Below are 17,399 nucleotides of genomic sequence, written 5' to 3' on the forward strand. Positions count from 1 at the left end.
AAAATCACTCCAATCTTTGTTGAACTTGGTAAGAACTTTTTGCAGCAACATTCCAAGCGGCACAGTGTAACATGTTTTCCAAAATTCTGGTGCCATGTTTTCACCAGTATCTCAGATGCTTTGTGACTGCACTCTTTTCACATATGCCTGTCACTATACCTTGCATTGAATGTTTAAAGCCTGGGGTGTTTGGCCAGTCACCTACTATCAATACTGACTCACTAGAAAAGGTGGCTGATGTATGAAGGGTTTTTACCGATTATCTGTGGGTAAATGTGATGATATATATTGGGAAAGATTCTTATGAAACCTGTATTTTTCTTATCAGTGAAAGATTCAAACATAGCCAAAAATTCAAATACGATTTTGATTTTTCCTGATTCTCTACAGTTTATAAAGTAAATAAACACTTAAAACTTGCTTCTAACTCTTGTATCTTTAGACAAAAGACCACAAAGCTGAAAAAAGGAAAAAGAAACACTATTTTAGTGACATCCCTAAACAACAAAACTCAAGCAGAATAATGTTAGCCCAGTGTTTATAAGTTTACACTGATGAGGGCTATTTCCCTTCCAGTGGGGTTTTATCAGTTATTATAGGTTTAAACCTAAAACCGGACAGCCTAAGCATACACAATAGACGCTAACTTTTTTGCAGCAATTTGGGTTCACCATCAACCAACAAAAGTCACATCAACAACCAGCTAGAATACAGCATATCTAGGAGCCATGCTCAATGCACAATTGGCATTGGTATACCCAAATACAGACAGGATAAATAACTTTAAAACATTAATCCAACAATTTCAAACTGGGACTCAAATCTCAGGCATGATTGCATCTTGTATTTTAATTGTTCCACATGGCAGATTGCACATGAAACCTCCCCAAGAATGTCTATCACGTCTATGGACACAGTCACAGGGTCAACTACAAGATCTAGTGTTCATAGACAGATGCACACATCACTCTCTGTAGTGGTGGAATCCACAGAACTTAACCGAAGGGCGGCTGTTTCAAGACCCAGTTCCCCAAATGATTCTAACAGCAGATGCTTCTCTCATGGGTTGGGGAACTCATCTCCAAAACCTAACAATTCATAGAGTATGGCACTCCAAACACAAGGGTCTCCATAATAATTACCTAGAGCTTCAAGCTGTTCACATAGCGTTAAAATCGTTCCTACCTCACCTACAACACAATGTTGTCCTAATTCGAACGAACAATATGACAACTATGTATTATATACAAAAACAGGGGGGACACACTATCTCCAATTGTCATGCTTACCACAGAAAATATGGAGCTTAGCAATACATCACCACATCCTTCGCCTGGCAGAGCATGTACGATGGAGAAGCAATTAAGTTGACGACTTTCTCAGCAGGACACAGCAACAAGTCTACGAATGGGAAAATACAAAATGCCCAAAACTTCGCAACCATGTACCCACACCCGTAACCAAGGGCAAACCTCCATGGATGAATTGGTCAGGGATATTTGTGTACGCTTTTCCTCCTCTCCCACTACTTCCATTAGTGATTAGAAAGCTCACACAAACATCCCTTACACTAATACTCATAACACCAACATGGGCTCGCCAACGGTGGTTCACAACACTATATTGGAGCTCTCCCAAGTCCCACACAAAAAACTTACCCTCAGCCCAGACCTTCTCACACAGAACAAAGGTACACCAAGACACATCATGTGAATCTCCAGCACTACATGCCAAGAGCAGATGCCTGCAGGGTAAGTAACATAATCCTTCCTGTGAGTGTTATGAAAATCTCACAAGGTGCCAGAACTTGAAGATATGGCTTTTAGATTCCTCACACTCTCTGGTATGTTGTGTAATTTATCAAAAGATAATGTAATGAATGGAAACCATACTGTTATTCCTCTGTAGCTGAGGCAACATCTTTACCTATCATTTCATTGTAAGCTAAAAGCCCACTCTAAGATTGATCATGGTGCTGTGGTCTTATTTACGGTTTATTAGCAGCATTCATTCTCCCAGCCATAGTATGCTATGATGATGTATTCTTGGGAATAATTGGTCACCTGCAAGTAGGGACCTAGTTGAGTTGGTGAGAAAAGGAATACATTGCAGCTTTCAGTTTCAGTTTTCTTTACATACTGGAAAGTGGAGTTCAGTCTGTTTCTAAGTTATCCCAGTGTAAGGATATACATAATGAGACACTCGGAGATGATGGATATTTGATGCCCTGAAGCGAAATTGGACAACACTTGAATTCATTTGTTAAAAAGCAGTTTATAAAAATGACCTGATTGCACGTGCCACAGTTAGTATCACTGGAGTAAATCTTATTCCTTTTGCAAGGAGTACCTGCCTGATTGCAATTCATTCTGCCATTTCAAGCAAGGGAGGATTACTTGTTATGGAGGGATATTCTTTATTTTTATTGTTTAGTTCTAGAGACATACAGTGACTGCAGCACTACTAGCATCCTTCTCTAAAAAACATAGTCTCATTTAAAGTGAAATATTCAATTTACTTCGAAAGCACATCATATCCAGTGACCTAATCCAATCTGATGGTTAGAATGTCATGTGGGAAAGATTAATTGAACAATGCTTTCCATGATTCTTGTTTTAAAGCTTGTATATCATAAAAAAAATTGGCAAAACCATTTTTGTTCAAATCAGTCTTTGAATATTAATAATTTCCACAATTTTCAGAGTTAAATGATTCTTAATTTTTTTTGGACTACTCTGATTATGTTACTCTTTAATAAGAAACAACAAATAAATGGAAGAGTCAGTAAAGAGTAAAACAGGTCGGGCAAAAATCTTTACAGTAGCATGTGGTAAGCATGTATGGTGCACAGGTAAAATCCAGCAAGTACAGGTGTAGAGATAATTGGAGCAGTAAAGTATAGAATCCATTGTTAAAAAGAAATCAAACCAAACCTTCACAGAGGGGTAGTTACTTTATAATCAATTGGGTTATGAATTAAATAAAGTTATACAACAGAAAAATTATTAATGAATTCCATATTAAATCTTGTCTAACAACTCAATCGCAATTTGAAGGCTGAATGATATTAACTTTGAGGTTAGAGCTACCTAGACAAAAAATGATCATGCCAATTTGTGGTTAATTGCTGCAATGAAAGAGTAATAAATACATGAATAATTATACCTTTGAAAGGAACAGTGTGCCACTTTTGTACCTGACTACCTAACAAAATATTGTATAAAGGAAGGGTTAATCATTGTGAAGAATAGGATAAACATTTGGTCACACCTTAATCCGAAATAGCTTAACATTTGGACAGTCCCAATTATGTGAAAAATGTTGCATTAAATTGAGCAGATATGCGAATATGTATTCAAATAGGTTAGGTTAATTTCCCTTAGTGAATGTGTGTAACAGATAATTAAATATAAACCAAACTGTCTGTATTGTGTTTTCAGATCTGGAAGAAAGTTCGTTTTCTTCCACATTTTAATTCAAAGCTCAATTTGGCAAATTGTTATAATATTCTATAGTAATACTACTTTAGATTTGATTTTTATCTGAGTAACTGACTGAAGTAAAATAAGGTGCAGTTTAGATGTTTTGGGTGGCATCAGTCTTACAGTCAATTGTATATAGTTTACTACAGGAGATAATGGTGCATCTAAAGAAATCCGAGAGCATACTTTGAGTCAAAAGGAATCGAGTAAACTATATAATTTCTGAAAATTAGAAACTGGAATCCAAATGTTATCATCAAATAATTGATTAACCCATTGAGTACTCTTATAAACCCACTTATACCAAAATAGCCTTGTTATTAATCCTAATTGATTTGTTTGAACTCTATGAAAATGACAAGACTTTAATTGTATTAGATAAGTTGTTATTGGATATAGAATTTTGCATCTGTTATCTAGAAGAAGAAGAGAAAGGGAACTGGGATTCCTTAGATATTTCAGGCATAGTAATGCATGTTCTAAAAGAAACGCGTGCTATGAGACCATCCCTTATAGTGACCCAATGGATTTTTCTACATTAACAAGGTCCTGGAGCCAATGCCACAATTGTTTTAATGAAAAGGTTAAGTGATATAAGGAGAAGTTTGGAACCTAGACACCTACAATTTCTTTGCAAGTTTTAAACTAGAAAAAGCAAGACTCTGTTTGGCATAATCACATTAAAACTTTTATTAAAAAGTATCAATACTTTGAAATAATAGATTTGGCTACTTTCAGGGGCAACATCGAGGTATAGACATACATTACCTTTAATGAACTGGAAATCCATAAATCCAGATGCTTCATTTTAGAACAATTCCAAACCAGAATAAATCCATCCCACGCATATCTTTGATACTGTACTAATGCAATGGTAAATGTCTATTTTTTCTAAATTATATTTGTAATTTAATACATTTGCTAAGTCTGTAAATTCCCTGAAAACGTAGCTAAATAGGATTCTTGATTAATAAAATATAGCAGGAATTCATTAACATAAGCTGAATATTTATTTTATTAGTTTTGTTAAAAGAAAAGCCTCAAAATGTAGATTTTGTCATTTTTAACTTGGAAGGAATCTAATGATAAAATAAATCAGTGGAGATAGGAGACAGCCTTGATGGGTACCGCTTAGAAAACTTAAACAAGTGAAACAGTACTAAAGCGTTAGATAAACTAGCTATAAAAGAATGGAACCCAACTAAGAGATGATTTAAGAAGATAAGCTTTACTTATAATGTTGTGAAATATGTGTGTACTGTCACCAGAAAGCCCATACTTGTGAATCCAGATGCTGTCTCTGAATTCTCATTTCTAATACTTTTGTGAAAAATGTTCAGATGGGTCTATAAAGTTTTCATAACATATCACTGTAGCATGTGTTAGGAAAGAGACAAATGACAAGTTCCAAAAAAGTACCTTTCTTCTTTTTATTAGTTAAAGCAATCTGAATATAGCAATAAAAATTTGAAGCCTAAAAGTTGGGGTGAAAGTTGAGAAAAATTTAAAAGTAAAGCAAAACTGGTTAATGTGCTTCTATGAGTGATTTCATGATATAAATAGGTCAAGTTAATACAATAATAAGTATTGATTGTGATATTAGAAACATAATGGTCAATAGCTTCATAAGTATCTGAATGAATAATATCCTATTCAACATTTGACATCATTAGTTTGCCATTTAGAGGAAACTCATTAATGAGTTTTGAGGAGTTTGTGAAGTGCAGGTTGTAAGTCAGATCTAAATTGGAGTTGCAGATAGAGTCCTTAGTCTCATATGTTTTTTTAGCTGAATCAGAAAGGTTGCACGAAAATATATTTTTATTATAAAATTACATGTTTTTCCACTTTCAGGATTTTGATATGCTTCTTGAGGCAATGACGTCTGTTCTGGCTGAAGACTCTCAGGCAGCCTTTGTATTCAACTGCCATGGCGGGCGGGGGAGGACCACTACTGCCATGGTCATCGCTCTTCTCATTCTCTGGCACTTTAATGTAGGTATATTATTATTTAGTAATATTTAATCTGTCATTTTAATGTCTGTGATAGTATGATTAAATAATAGTTAATGTTGATCTATAATTATAGTTCACAAACTGCTTATGTTCTGCTGTATTGTGTTCACATAGAACTATGGAGATTATCTTGGTTTGTTATCCTTACTTCTTAGGGAACCTGCTGGTTTTGGTAAGGATTCAATACCTTGTCCGTCATCATAAAATAATATGATGTTCGTAGCATGTTTGGCTGAAGAAACGCATACTGTGCATACTCCTGCGATCTGATGATGGGCTCAGACGTTTGCAAGTTGTCTTTCTTCAAAGAAGTCTTTGGAGTCATAAGATGTACTGTGACTCCTTCCTTAGTGGACATTGCGCATGGCACCAACTCCATGCTTCTTTTGTTTCCTGCCAGTGGGTTGGAACATTCAGCAGTAGGATCGTGATTTTTCTGAATTTTCAACACATTTTTTCAGGCTCACATAAAATGTTGACACCGAATCTCTGTACTTTGTCATCCTCAAAAAATGATCGCTCCCTCAGACGTATCTCAGACCGCAAACCTCTCAACAAATACATCCTGCTGGAACATTTCCATGTTACTACCCTACAGAACGACATCACTGTGCTTCAACAAGGGTAATACATGACGGCACACAACCTCATGGGCACCTACGTTCACCTACCTATTCACCCTGCCGGTACTTTTGTTTTGCGATAAGTAGACAGCACTACCAATTCAAGGTGCTTCCTTTCGGTTCACTACAGTTCCGAGGGTGTTTACGAAGTTCCTAGTATTGCTGGCCACCCACATGCAAGGCGGAGCTCTCAAGTTTTCCCCTACCTTGATGATTGGCTAACCAAGAGCAATTGCTGGCAGCAATGCTTATCCCACACTCAAGCAGCAATTTACCTGCTCCACAGCTTGTGATTCGCCATAAGGATCACTCAGTCCCATCACTAACCTCAAAAGATCCATATGTTCCTGGAATCACTGTAGAACACAGTTGTGGGAAAGCCCACCACAGCCAAAAGTGGTTCTTGGTATTTCAGCAGTTGCTGCCTCTTTTGCTGAGAAATAGTTGATTTTCCTTCTAGGGACGATGGCCTTGTGCATCTTCATTGAACCTCACCCCAGGTTCCATACGCTCCCATTACAAGAATGCCTCACGGGCCATGATCCAGCCGCGGCTAGTCCATTGGGGCTGAGGAGCCACTCCGCCCTCACCTTTTGCACCTCAATAAGAGTGTCTGTCAGGCTGAGCAAAAGGTCGGCCTGCCAGACACTCTTCTTTAAGGTCAGGCAGCCAGGAGCTAGACATGCGCTAAATGCAAAGGCTCCTTGCTGTCTGAGCTGAACTTGCTGGACTGCTGATGTCACAGCTCCTGTGGGCGTGACCTCCTCAGCTCAGCAAAGGACCTTGAGGCCCTTCTCCTCGTGAAGAGGGAAAGCGTCACTCATTGCCTTGCACCTGGGAGCTTCAGTTTTAAGCCCTGAAACGTCCAGGGTCGAGTGTCAATCAGTGAAACTTCGTCACAGAGTGGTGTTGGAGTCACCAGTCTCACAGACCCCATCACACTCTGTGACAACGTAGGGACTACTGCCTTTCCTCATTGGCTGACCTTTGGCAGCAGTCCCAACCCTCCTGGGACCTCGGAGGCAGAGCTGCATGTAAGTGTAATTTAAAAAAAAAAAAATGTTTAATGCGTGCGATTATGTTTAAATATTTGGAAATGAGTGTTGTGAATGGATGTGTGTGTGAGCGTGCATGTATAAATGCATCAGTGTCAGTTTGTATGTGTGCTTGTGTGTCCCATCCGCCCCCCCCTCCTTCCTCACATTACCACCTGCCACTGCAATGGCCACAGGTGGACAGTGCCTGCACTTCTGGCTCCCTCATTGGTGGACCAACATGAACTTATTGCATGGCAGGCATTTCACATACCCTATTCTGCAAGTGACCATCAGCATGGACGGCTCTCTCAAAGGCTGGGGTTAATGCTCAATGTCATGACCATCTCAGCATGAGGGCCACAACATCAATTACCTAGAATTTCTAGCCATACAGGAAATTCGGGGGGAAAGTAGTACTCTTCAAGATAGACAGCTTGACTGTTCTCTATTACCTACAGAAACAGGGCTGCATGCATTCTCTCCAGCTCTCAGCATTAATACATGGAATTTTTCATTGGGCGATCTGCCAAAACATACAATTCTTAGCGGCGGAAAACCTTTTGCTGGTGGACAACGACTTGGCAGACGTGCTCAGCAGGACCCATCAACAAGTCCATGAGTGCAAACCCCACCCTCGAGTCCTAGACAGGTGCATTTAATATGGGGCACTTCTTAAATAATCCTGTACACCTTCCCCAAAAATGGGGAACATTTGCCACCAGTGGCTGACACCTACAATCCATGTGCAATGCACTGTGGATTAATTAGTCCGGGATCTTTACCTATGCATTTCCACCTCTCTCACTCCTCTCATATATGTTGAGGAAGATGTGACAAACATCCCTGACACTCATCCAGGTGCCTCCCACGTGGGCCAGGCAACTGTGGTACTCCATGCTTCTGGAGATGTCCATCAGCTTCCATGATAAGCTGTCACTTAACTTTTTCATTCTGAGATAAGGCCAGATCAGACTCCAGGCAGCTCAATCTAGTCATCTGGCACCTGCAGTTGTAGAATTCTTAATTTTAATAATTTAAAATTAAAAATATAATCATTTTATAAACCTCCCTCAAGAATGTATGACCATTCTGTGGGAAGCACATAGGTCCACTGCACAGGCCTTTTATGCAACAAAGCGGATGAGGTATGCCCACTACTGCATTTTCAAACACCTATATCTGTTAAAGCCTAATGTCCAGAACATCATCTGCTATCTTTTACATCTGCAGAAATCAGGCCTTGCCTAAACATCAGTACACCTACACTTAGCTTCCATTGTGACTTACATGCAAAACAGAACGTTAATCCACATTTAGGATTCCAGTAGTCAAGGCATTCATGAAGGGGTTTTAAGAGGGTAATACTTCACAAAATAACTCTTGCCCTCACGTGGGACCTCAAAGTTCCTAGAACCACCCTGTAAAACTCAACACCCATTCCCACCTCACTTCCTTTCCTGGTAGGTGGTGTTCCTTATGGGCATTATTTCCCTCAGACACATTAGTGAACTGTAAGCACTGGTAAACAACGTTTACCGCGAAACTTTGTCCCCGCAGGGAATCACAATGCGGTCATTACAACGACCGCGTTGTGATACCGCATACCATTACTCTGCAAGTCGGAAGAATGACTTGCGGAGGGGTGGGGAGGTGTTGGATTTAAAATCCAACACTTTCCCTAGTGTCCGCACAGACTGGAGTTGAAATAGTAAATTATACTATTCCAACATCCAGCGCCCCCCCTCTGCAAGTCGTTGTTCCGACTTGCGGAGTAATGGTATGCGGAATCACAACGCGGTCGTTGTAACGACCGCGTTGTGATTCCCTGCGGGGAAAAAGACTGCGGGATGACGAGATAGATTCGTAAACACTCGCCCTACAAGAAACTTTCATTCATGTTCACAAAGATAGGGCTGTTCTCAGAAACAATCCTAAATTTCTCCTAGTGGTATTACCCTTCCACCTTACTCAAACTGTTGAGCTCCCAATCTTTCTGCAGCCAGTCACAAGCAGAAAGAGCTCTAGAAATGATAGAAACCTTTGAGATCTTGTGTTTTATATTGACATAACCAAGCTGTTATGTAAGTCGGATCAGCTCTTTGTACCTTTTGCAACTCCTCACAAAGTCCAGCACATCTCTAAAGCTGACATAGCAAGTAGGATAGTCAGCTACTCCAAACCTGCTACCACAAAGCTAAGAGAGCCCTAACTATTCTGCTCAGGGCACAATCCACCTGTAAGAAAGGAGAATCCATGATTTTCTTCATCATCCCCCTACCTGACATCTGCAAAGCAACCACCTGCTCAACCTCTCACATGTTTACCAAGCACTATTGTTTGGATATCCTAGTCCTCAAACAGCCTATGATTTACCAGAACTTTGCTCCAGACATCTGCAGAAGCCACACACTAGTTACTGCTTAAGGAACATGCTTTACAGTCTATACAGGACATGTGTATCTACAGACACCCGTGCTACGAACTGAAAATGTTACTTAACTTGGTAATCTGTTCATAGGGTGTAGCACTGTAGATTTAAATGTGCCCCCCCCTCTTCCCTAGAAGCCTGTGTTGATTTTAGATCTCATCTCTTATCAACAAGATAACGCTGCACAACATGCATAATGCACCATGTTACACTCATTTGACACTCCAAACATATTTTCGCCAGCTGTTCGAAAACAAATCTAATATGGAGTCTGCGCTAATACGTTTTGTCCAGTAAGTGGAGGAGTCACAGCACAACTTGTGACTTGAAAGACGACTTCGAAGAAAAGCAACTTGCAGATGTCCAAGCCCAACACCAGAAGGCAGGAGTATGCAGAGCATCTGAATCTACAGCACTGCACTCTACAAACAGATAGTTACAGGGTAAGTAACTTGTTCTTTTTTTATTTGTAGAATTACCTATTGGAAGACCTCACTTTACTTTGGGCCTATGTAGTAAGATTCAAACAGACTTAATTTAGGGCAAAGGCAAATCAAGCAAAGCCACTTTGTGTTAGACCTCGCTTAGGCATCAGGGATAACAAAATTGAGATCCTAGTGTTTTGTAACATAGAAGAACTCTGGTTGCTCAAATTACTTTGCTAAATAACATTTGTTTATTACAGGATAGACCCTGACCCTAATACCCCAAAATGAAGGGACTAAAACTAAAGAGTTGAAGAGTACACACTGGTTAAATATCCATGTGGCAGAAACACAATTATTAAAGAGATCTGTAGAACACAAATAGAGGTGTAACCATGATTCAGTGACTAAGCAAGCATTCCTCAAAACATGTATATATAATTCATTCATTTGAAGACAACAAAGGTGTCTTAAATATTAAGATTAAATGAAGAAGAAACCACCAAATGGTTACTCCTCCCTCACTTGACCTATATTAGAAATGATCTGCCTTTTTATTTGAAGAAACTAGGTTCTCAAAACAAACTCTTCCAGAAATGTCTGTAAGGATTCCATTGGAAGTAATGGTTTAAGGCGGAAGAATCACACTGATATTTAGATATGACATGCACTATACACACTCTCCCACTTCCAGACATTGTAAAAATGTAAATTTTCAATTTCGATACACCAGATTGAATACTCTTCATCACCTATTAATATTAAGATAGATGAACCCTCAAGCACAAGGGGCTGGGGTAAGAATCAACAACACAAAGACAAATTTCCCCTTAGGCAGCATCACTCAATCAAACAAATCTTGATTGGCAGTGTTTAAAAAAAAAAAGTGGAAATAGCCTATTAAACCTGCTTACTAGACCTAGCATGCACTGTCTGTTGTGAGGCATATTATGGTTTAGCATGAACATACATCGGGTTGAAGCCCACCCAATGCTTACCATTGGTTGGCTTACCTTGTCACTCTGTTTCTTCATTCTTATTCATGCCACAGCTTGTTAATTTTGTTTGTGCCTCCCATGTAACATTGCCTCTTGACCTTGCTTTAGTTGGCAGATATCTCGGCTTCCATTTCTTGCTTTTCAAGCACTACTTTATTCTTTTATGTTGAGCACTCCTTGTGGGTGTGTGTTTTCAGGCTCTCTATCTCGTGTACATCCCTCCTGTGTTGCTCTCTATCACCTGTCTCCCTTCTTGTTGATCTCGCCCAACTGCTTCACCCCTTTGCTTACCCCAACACGTGTGCTGTTTACTGTTCTCTGGTCCTTCCTGTCCTGCTTCCGTGTTTGTTCAACACACCCTCTCCAGTGTTGCTTTCGTGGCTGTTCCACCCTCCTTCCTCTGTGTTGCTTCCCCCCCCCCTTTGCTTTCGTTCTCCTACCCCCCGCACTCACTTTAAAAAACAAAAAATAATTATTTTATGCATTTTACTCTTTAGTTACATATTCACCTTGCAACACAGATTTATGGGTAGGATATTCATAGATTCACCTTTATCAGCAACAGTAATAGAGTGGTAGACCACAATGAGTGCACACAAAAGTTATTTATTTTGGTATTTGATTCATGTGTAACATTAGAAAGGAGAAGAATGATCACATTACTGCTAAAAATGATCAAATACTTAATAACTTAACATTATGGTGGTTGGAGCTTCCTATACTAACTTAAAGTTCTGAAAAAAACTTTCCCTTCAGGTCCATATTTCAGAAACATATGATCCTAATGACCTCGGTTTCATTCATTTTGCAAATAGAAACTGAACTGGCATTGCAGTGATTTTTATTTTTGATACGAGAGGATACAGATTGTGGTTGCCTCCTAGTCTTGGGAGTGTTCAGGACGTTAAGAGTAGATATATTTGACTGGTCCTGAAACTTGTATATTGTTTCCTAAGGTCAACTCAATTGCATTCACAGCCCTCTGCATTATAGAACAGGCAATGCATTTTTTCAGCCATTAGGCTTTCATAGCTAAATTAAGACTTGATTTTACAGCACTTTCTGCAGAATTTTGCCAAGGCAATTAATCAATTGTACCATAGTTAAGGAACGTTTGGGACCAAGATCCTTCTTCATTTGCGTAGAAAAACATTGGAATTCCCTGTTTCTGGTTATTTGTGATAATAATACCCATCTACATTTTTGATTGACTATCAAGACTTTTAACTATTCTCTCAGAGTTAAAGCTGAAAAAAATGCTGATAGTTTACAATTCTGCTACACAGGTCTTGGACTTTACAGTGTTATTCTGGAAGAACAAATGTCTTATTAAACTCAGTAACTGAGTATTAACTGTATTTAAAATTACCCTGTTAAACTAGTTTTGCATCTATCCACTTTTTTACTAAATTGCCAGTTTCAAAGTGTTAACTGTGAACTGCCCTTTCATTTTCAATACTAGAGTTTCCATTTTCTGATAGAGACTTCTAATTGCAGATTCCTAATCTTTTGACTACCTCCAGATGTCCGACTGGATCCAAAAACCTTTGGATAGCAATATCCTCCAACTTCAGCAGGGGCCGTGTGATGTGCTACTCTGGATCAGTATATATGTGTCACCTGTTCATGCTGGTGTCAGTTCCTTTCTTTCTTTCTACGCCAACTGATGCAGATATAGAGTTTCAACTGTCATTCAGCAGTTTTCAACGTTAACCATGTTGGACTCGGGTCACTTAGCTTGGTACAGTGACACGCTTGGCTGCATCTTTGGCACTGCGTCTGACACCACGATTAAGCCATCCAATGCCTTTGGCCCTGTTACCAACGCCGATACCGACATCAATGATACCGATTTCGGATCCATTCATTATTTCTGAATATGAGGTCATCGCTTCTCCTGCTATGGTTTATGCTCCATAAGAGCTGGATATATGAAGGGAAGAGTATATTTTGATGCAGAGTATGCCCAGGATGACATTTTGCAAAATTTGCAAGATGGTAGTGGGCTTGATAGATCTCCAGATGTTGGGTTATCATCCCCGAATCCGGCTATGGCCACTGAAGAGGCAGTGTCATTTGTCACAGTCATGAGTAGGACAGAGGAGACCCTTGATCTTATTTTGCCCTTGTAGGAGGTTAAGACTACCTACCCTGTAGACAGAGGTTGTAGACCTGGCATCTGTCTGGTTGCAAAGTTGGGGAGATGCTGAAAGCTTATCTAGGAATGCAGTCCATCCATTGCTCATGATTCACTTTTTGTTTTGTTACTCACAGTTCTTGCGTTTTATTCACTGGCCCCATTTGTTTTAGCCAACCCAAGCATGCTTTTGTCCCACCCATAGAGCATAGACTTTTCACCGCCCCTCTGATTGGCTCCTTCTGTTCTTCCATGAGTGCTTACTTTTCAGACACTCTATTTTCATTTTCTTGAAACTCTCTATGAGAGTGTAGTTTTTCTCCAGCAGTACCCCATGTATGCTTCTGTAGGACAACCCTTGACTCTACCCCACCACATCTCATCCCATCCCATGTCACTCCCAAGCACAGTGCTTCTACCCAACCTCTGTTCCACTCTTGTGTTTTTTATATATGGTGCAAACTCGGCTCAAGTGCATTGGGGTGCTGTATGTGACCACCAGTAACATTATGGTCACATTCACTTACTAAGCATTGGGAGATTAAGTGATGCACCCAAGATCACTGGCCATTGTCCCAACGCCAAGTCATTTGCTTAAGAAAAGAAGTTTAAAAAAATGCAGTGTCTGTGCAGTGAAAAAAGTCAATATGTTGTCATTCAATTTAAGTTATAGTACTCAAGTGCTTACAAGAGTTTGTGTGGATGTGTGTGTTTGTGTATTGGTATACTTGTGTTTATGTATCAGTGTTTACGAATATATATGTATATACATGCATTTGTGTGTATGTATGTGCCTTTGTTAATGAGCCTGCACATACATGCAATCTTGTCTTATTTACACATCTGTGGGTGTTAATGTTGAGTGAGTGTACACATAGGTTTGCATGTATTTATGTATGCATGATTACAGTTTGTTTATTGATGAATATCACCTTTATTGTTTGGCTGAGATGTCAAAGTGCGATTCATTGCAATGAAGCAGCTACAGTTTCACATTTGCAACTTACTTAAGCTTTAATAAATAATACTTCCAATGCGGATTTCCTTGCAGGTCACGCAAGCTGCTTTGCAATAGTTGACGTCTGCTTGTTCTTGTGCTCACCATTCCTTCTTCCTGAGCTGCAATTTCAAAAGCTGCTGCCTATGTGCCTCACTGTAAATGACGGATAATGAAATGGATGGACTTTATTTGATACAGCACTTTAATGTAGGAAGGTAGCATGACCGACAAGGCAGGCAGAAGGGAGCTCTGCGGCACATGTTGTTAATAGCTAAAAGCAGAATATGAAAGTATGAATAGCAGCTCACCCACCCATTCACTGAATGTTGAAGTATCGCGACACTACGTAGAATATTAGCTACAAAGTCTGGGCGGGCTGAAGGAGGAACCCCTGATGTGGATATCTCTGATAGCCATCAAAGCCTTGGCCAACTGCTACCCATGCTTCACCGGTTTGGTTTGAGTGAGGCTTAACAGCTCCTTCCAGTGTTGTGTGTTTTGCATCGGGGATTGTTGCAAGGCTGCTTCCCATGCTCTACCTGCTTTGTGCTGGAACGCTTAATGAGCTGTTGCATGTGACACTTCTGTCTGAGAGAAGCTTGTATTGCTTCTTTCTTTGGTGTGCTTGTTTTGTGTGCAATGAAGGTTTGCATTTCAGCTGATATTGTCATATTATTTAATATGAAGGAGGCTGATGCCATCTTTAATTAGATTGAAATTACTTTTATGCAGCGCTTACTACCCCTGATGAGGTGTTGAAGCATTTTTTGGCGAGTAGAACTCTTTCCCAGGAGCCTAAAGTAAGTGCTCAGTCAACTGGTTATTGGGATAGGTCTTTTTCACTGAAAGAAACCATCCATGTGTTTACTCTAGTTTCTTTCTGGTGGATTCATGACTCCGGTGTGATCAATAGAGAGGGCTATGTAAGAAGCAAATGATTGCTGGAGTTAATAGATAATGTTAGGTTGTAGGGATATGGGTAAAAACAAGAGAATAAGACAGCCATGAAATGTAGTGTCGTCTATATACAGAAGAGGCATGCTGAAGGTTGAAGGAAAGAAGAGCTGCATTTAGAATAAATAAGGGAAGCAAAAAGGTAAAAGCGTACTTGTAAAGTGAGGAGTGGTGGTACAAAGTTATTGTGTAAGAGAAATGCATTATGTCAGATGTGCAAAAGAAAACACTGCCAGAGTGGTGATACAGTGGTTGCATGAAAGCATTGTAATAAGTGAGAGGGTGTAGTAGGCAACACAGAGCTTAAGGAAAACACCATATCCCTGCACATTCTGGCAACATAGCGAATTAAAATGCAATAATGTTGAAGCACAGACATCTCTTTTAATTAAACAAGTTACTGCATTTTCCCACAAACCTCATCAAAAGCAACAGGTGTAGCATATAAGTGAAAATGCAAGTCGGACCGCTTATTATTTTCCTTTTTTTGCGGATGCCGATTGCACTGGCAACAGCAACAAGTCCAAAAGGCGAGACCTATGTACTTGGCCATTGGTGTTTTCTTTGTACATGTTTCTTCACAAAACAAAGTTAGGAATCGCTGTGTGGAGAATTGTCATTTGATGTATCTTGAGAGCTCATTTGTTTCTCATTGGCTTGTTTGTTCTTAGGTTGAATTAGTGGTTGATCCACACCCATGCAATCAAGGGTGTTTGAATTTCATGATGACCCACTTTCAAAATGCTCTAAACCCCCTATAATAATCAAACACTCCCTCCCATCTGTGTATAATGCATTGCAAATTCATAATGATTGATCTAGTTTTCTAAAGAAAGAACTAAGTTGTGATTGAACTAAATAGTAAAACATATTGGTGCTTTTTATTGTGCAGACTATATTAGTCATTCATTTTTGAAGGTTTCTTCCACTACAGGGAAACATTTTAGTTCAAATTGGTATTTGAACTGTCAAGTTGTATAAAACAAAACAATTGAAAGAAGCACACACATCAATATGAACTGGGTTATGAAGAATAGTCCACTGGAATCAAAAATGTCCTAGCTAACGTAACGGAAAGTTTCAATTCTATTAAGGACTCGGAGGCGAGGATTATGCTCAACTTTCTTTACTTCAATGATCAGCAGCACTTCAAAGTTAAACATAAAACCACTGTTCCTATGAACCATAGGGAACCATAACACAGAACAATAGAGTGTCCATGGCTAGATAGTCTGACTTCCAGGTCCAATCACAGGGCTCCTGGGAGTATGTAGTCCTCTGTCTCTATCCATTCCTCCTCTTTCTTCGCTGTAGGCCAGCCAGTCCCAAATCCTCACGAATCTTGTTTGCCAGAATCGCCTGCAGAAGCAAAGCACAGCGTAAGCGAGAGCATTGGCTAAGGCTTAACCCTACAGGGTGAGGAAGGGCATGAAACACATTCAATGGATATATCATAAAACTCAACATTCAGAAAAAAGACCAATTACTTACCCCAGTATGTGGGCGGGAAATGTAACCCCAGAACTGGTACCCTGGGTGGGATAATCCTCGCCTCCGAGTCCTTAATAGAATTGAAACTTTCCATTACGTTAGCTAGGAAATTTTTCATTCTATGTCAGGAAAGGAGGCGAGAATTATGCTCGTTTAAAGCTTGCTCACCACCAAATGTGCCATATCCAGCACTGGTTTGAAATAAAACCGTTTAAAGGTGGAATCCGAAGACCAATCTGCCGCATTGAGAATGTCTTCTAGATGAGCTCCCAGGGTAAACGCTTTAGAGGCCATGGCCCCTCTGGTAGAATGGGCACCAAAAACGCAGAGATCAATGCCCGTCTCCTGCATCACCCACCGCACCAAACAGGCTATCGTGGGTGAGGAGACTGCCTTGTGGGGCTTTTTCAGCACGATAAGCAACTGTCGATCCCCGGGAGGGCAGAATTCTTCCGACATGTCTTCATAAGCTTTGAGGCAAGACACTACGCAGAGCTTGGGGGAATCCGGGAAGGCAGGATAGGAGATGGAGGTGGTACCGCACTTCGTCCGCATTCGGACAGTGAAAGTAACCCCAGAAGGGGAGAAAATCCTGCCTGAGACATCCAACGCCCGGACATCCGAAACCCTTCTACAAGATATCAGACAAAGAAGCATTGCCAGCTTAGCTGAAAGTTCCTTTCGGTACAGAAACTGGTTCGGTTGCCAAGACAAAAAAAGGTTCAGGACTTGATTGACGTCCCACAGCTGGGAATATCAAGGCTCCAGCGGCAAAGAAAGACGAATGCCTCGAAGGAGGCGACAAACC

General features: G+C 40.1%; 1 protein-coding gene across 4 annotated transcripts in view; it reads left to right on the forward strand.

The window, feature by feature from the left end:
- Positions 1–17,399, forward strand: part of PALD1 (phosphatase domain containing paladin 1) — a 958,342-nt gene that overhangs the window by 667,652 nt on the left and 273,291 nt on the right. For all 4 annotated transcript variants that reach the window (XM_085603872.1, XM_085603871.1, XM_085603874.1 and 1 more), the window contains one exon: positions 5,337–5,477. In XM_085603872.1, coding sequence (XP_085459998.1) covers positions 5,337–5,477 — 141 coding nt within the window. The remainder of the gene's footprint in view (positions 1–5,336; positions 5,478–17,399) is intronic.

The sequence above is a fragment of the Triturus cristatus genome, chromosome 1_2 (assembly GCF_964204655.1).
Source record: "Triturus cristatus chromosome 1_2, aTriCri1.1, whole genome shotgun sequence".
Taxonomy (NCBI): domain Eukaryota; kingdom Metazoa; phylum Chordata; class Amphibia; order Caudata; family Salamandridae; genus Triturus; species Triturus cristatus.